This window comes from Notothenia coriiceps, unplaced genomic scaffold, assembly GCF_000735185.1.
Source record: "Notothenia coriiceps isolate Sejong01 unplaced genomic scaffold, NC01 NC01_scaffold00008159, whole genome shotgun sequence".
In the NCBI taxonomy this organism is placed as follows: Eukaryota; Metazoa; Chordata; class Actinopteri; order Perciformes; family Nototheniidae; genus Notothenia; species Notothenia coriiceps.
In genome coordinates this window covers 1-4,196 of record NW_011340860.1, presented here as the reverse complement: position 1 = coordinate 4,196, position 4,196 = coordinate 1, and the positions used below count along the sequence as shown (strand labels likewise).

Here is a 4,196-nt window from a genome sequence, read left to right as displayed (position 1 = left end):
GGCTGTCTCCTCCTGATTGGTAGAGTTAGCCCAATAGCCGTAGCGCCACTTCTGTGACGTCATAGAGGTGTTCAAATCTGGATCAGTCTGTATCAGATCCGTTGCAGCCCCTTTTTTAGAGATTTGGGTATGGAGGAAAATAAAGAGGGTTGTGTTTTCTGTCGCTTGGTGAGTTCCCTGGAACACCGGGGACACATATTCATGTATAAAAGATGTACAAAAGTGCATTTTGCATGATAGGTCACCTTTAACAAATACAAAAACACTCACGGACCACCGAACTCCACAAATATCCAAAAACACATTGTTTTTCTAGAACAGATTACAAATCGCCTGAAAATGGTACAAACAAGTGTCAACATGTGTGACGAAGGTGTTGCGCTGGGCTATATCATGCAGTTGAAAGTGAAACTTAAGCTCGCTATATTGTGGCGATATTCCCGCGAGAGTTTGGAATTTACATTTATTTATTTCAAATGTGAAATTTTACCAATATACTCACGGACCACTAGGGGGCGCTCACGGACCACCAGTGGTCTGCGGACCACACTTTGAAAAGCACTAAAAGGCAAAGTGCATGACCTCAACTTTTATAAATTAACAGACAATGGGGGTTGTTATTTGAAATCATTGTTGTTAATTGTAATTGAGCAAACATGTGCTCCTGTTTTGTAAGTCTTGATTCACATTGAACTGGAATATGACTTTTGTTCTAAGTTATGATTCTTGTTTACATTTTGGACGTTTTAATAATTAAGTTATTCAATAAAATCATAACGCTTTTTCAAGCTTAATACTTTGTCCATGCATGACTGGGTTAACTTTTATTAATATGCGTTTTCTCTTTCAAACTTGTAATATAAATACATGGGGACAGTATGGCAGAACTGAGGCAGAACTTTCATATCACCCAAAGTATTTTTTATTTAAATATGGAGATTTATTTTCCAATTAATTCCTTAGGTTGGCTTTCTTTTAACTCACAAGATTATTTGCGTTTTGTTAGATGCATTCTTCCTCTTAAAGTATTGAGATCAGATTGATTGGGTGCTCTGAATCCATGATAGTTGTCAACTTTGTTTGTCCTGTGAGAAATTGTCCATGCTTTTTGCTGCACATGCACAGATTATGCATATACTGATGTTAATGTGATTGTTGGTGAGAGAGCAGATTATGTTTTTTTTTTAGTTGATTTGAGACGTTATCTAACTTTCAGATAAACAACACAAAAGTCCCACTGAGAATATTTGATGAGGAAGAGAAGAGAGAGATCGACGAGGTCGCGGCTCTTGCAGGGGAGTTGGAGAAAAAATATGTAAGTAGCTGAATTATTAATGAATATACGTCAACATTTCAAGGGACCATCAAATAAAATCAAGAGTTTGAATTGGACCAGAACTAACACTGATGTATATTTGATTGAACTCTTTATCAGAAATGGCATCAGATACAAATAGCACAACAGTATTTTGCAACCTTTCATCGCAGGCAGACAAACCAAAGAATAAGGACCGCATCCAGGACCTGATCGATATCGGATACGGTTATGATGACGAGGATTCCTTCATTGACAACACTGAGCCTGTGAGTCTGTTAAATCACATATTTGGATTTCCCCATGATATAGTTTGGTTTAGTATTGTCTTTTAAAAACGTGTAGTGTTTTATGAAGACGCAGTTTTGATATTCTGTATCTCTGCCTTTTGTTGTTACTGAAAATATTGTTTCAGGCTTTTTAAAATGTACCATAATCAACACTGAAAATAAATACTCTCTCCTGGAGCAGTGACTCATTGTGATGGCACTCTGAATTAAACAACTTTTAAATATTAAAAAAGGGGATTAGCCAAATTTCCTCTTCTCATACATTTCAAGGCCCGTCAGCGTTTCTCCATCTTTTCTTTGGCTTGTTGTAAAGTTTTTCGTATCGACCAAAGCTATTGAAATAAAATTATAATATTGCTTTTGGTTGATGTTTGTAGTACGATGAGTTTGTGCCGGCCTCCCTTACCACCAAGTTCGGTGGATTCTACATCAACTCTGGCGTGCTGCACTTCCGCCATACATCTGAGACTGAGGACCTCAAAGCAAGAGAGAAAACTCCCAAGTCCTCAAAAGTAAGTCTAAAACCCAGAAATAAAATATTCAGTGCCGTTTCTTAAGTGATTGAGTTCCAAAACTGTTCATTTTTAGAAACGTAAAGTCAATGACGGACAGGATAAGCCAAAGAAGAAGAAGAAGCGTAGCAGAGAAGAGGCGGAGCAGACGATCAGCTTTTTGGATCCTAAGTCAAGGTGAGACTACCCAAATCACGCTTATCTCATGTTTACTGTGTATCCAGTTTCACTCTGATTTAACCTTTTTATTAGCTTCACAAGATAAATCTCTCCATGTTCAACTTGCAGCCCTTTCACTGAACTGGCATCGGACGACAAGATCAAGAAGAAAAAGAAGAAAAGGGTTTCCGGCACGTTGAGCGTCACCAGCATGTTGAAGAAGTTCCAAAGAGAGAAGGAGAAAATGGACAAAGTAAAACCAAGGAGGTCTGTGATCACAATGTTCCCGGCAGACGCAGGCGGGGGGGGAGGTTTGGGACTGACAGACCCTCTCCTCAGTTTAATCGGATCAACCAATGAGCACACTCTCATCCAGGCAGTCAACGCAATGGATTTTGACATTGACCTAGACTCTTTATTAGATGTTAGTGAAGCCGCTTCGTCCACAAAGATGGCACCTTCAACAGAAACGCAGCTTTTCAGTCCCAAAACAGAAATGACCCAGTGTGAGGCTCGCCCTCAGGTTCTTCCTCCAATCAATGTGCAGCTGAAGCCTCAGTTAGAGCAGGTCCAGATCCAGACACACACCAGTTCTACATTACCTCAGTGTGTCCCGCTGCCGGAGGGACTTCCCCCCCGACTGGAGGACAGCATTAGGAAACTCACGGTGGTAAGGTTATTTTGTTTGCCAAAAGTGATAAAGACTCACCTGTGAATACAGTGGTGCAGGAATGAGTTTTAAAACCAAAAGTAAGTGAAATGAGGTAGCCCAGAATTGCTAAAATGTCGATGGTTTGTTTACTGAAATGTTTGTTTTTAATACAAACTTACAGGTTTTTCAAAAAAAAAATTCTAAACCATAAAATACATTAGTTGACACCCCACTAATGAACCTTTTTTTTTTAAGTAATGTAATCACTCCAAACATTAGACTCCTTTAGCTTAGCGTGGTGTCATGCATCCGTCATGTTTATAGCATAACAATGTGTGTTGATATGTGGAGATTATCCTGCTGAACAGCATTTCATAAAAATTGCGTTTACCACAGTTCTGCAATATTGCTTTTTGTTGAGGGAACCCTTGGGTTGCTAACTTTCAGGTCGGCCTACAAGAAAACGTCATCACTGCACCGCTCTAACGTTTATTGCAAAAGGAATATAGCATTTATGATGTACAGATGGTTTACATATTTTTTTTCAGGTTGCCAAGACCTCCGAGGGAGAGTCTAAACTAAAGTTCTTCACTCCAGAAATCAACTCAATGCTGCTAGAGTGAGTTATCCAACAGCACAGACTAAGCAAATACTATACTACCTAGAGTGCAAGAAAACTCCCATTTGATCTTAGAACGGCAACTTCAATTGGAATTTTTAAAAGTAAATTTAAAAACCTATCTTTTTAATTTGGGGCTATTATAATTTTTTTTGTAGAATCACTGTTATTGTTTTATGGTTCAGTGATATACATATTTCTGTTTGTTTATACCTTGTTTTTAATTATGTTCGTCATTTGTTAATGTCAAACTCCGTAAAGCACTTTGGGCTGCGTTCACCATGAAAGGTGCTATATAAATAGTTTATCATTATACGTTTTAGTATCAAGCATTGCACAGAACGCACACACATGTTTCTCCTGTACATACAATACTTACTACTGAATTCCTACTTGAAGTAATTGTGTGTTTCAATCTTTAGCTATCTATAGTAATTGTGACGAAGGTAAATTCGTCACTGAGGACTGACGGCTTTGGGCATTTTTATACAATTGATTGATGTAGTGTTTATTGTGTTTTATTTTGAAATGTGTTCCCCTTTCCCCATGTCTGTTGCCGTTGATTGTGTGCACCTGGTGCCCTGTGTTGTCTCCTCCCCCCTCACCTGTGTCCTGTTGGGTTGATTGGGTTGTGCATTTAGGCTCTGGG

General features: G+C 38.8%; 1 protein-coding gene across 1 annotated transcript; it reads left to right on the top strand.

The window, feature by feature from the left end:
- Nucleotides 1–1,216: 1,216 nt before the first annotated feature.
- On the top strand, nt 1,217–3,693 carry ubn1 (ubinuclein 1; the record flags this gene model as incomplete). Its single annotated transcript, XM_010770006.1, has 6 exons — nt 1,217–1,315; nt 1,489–1,584; nt 1,983–2,117; nt 2,194–2,294; nt 2,406–2,946; nt 3,477–3,693. Coding segments are annotated over 6 exons (1,047 nt in total), but the record flags the coding sequence as incomplete, so codon positions are not given.
- Nucleotides 3,694–4,196: the final 503 nt, after the last annotated feature.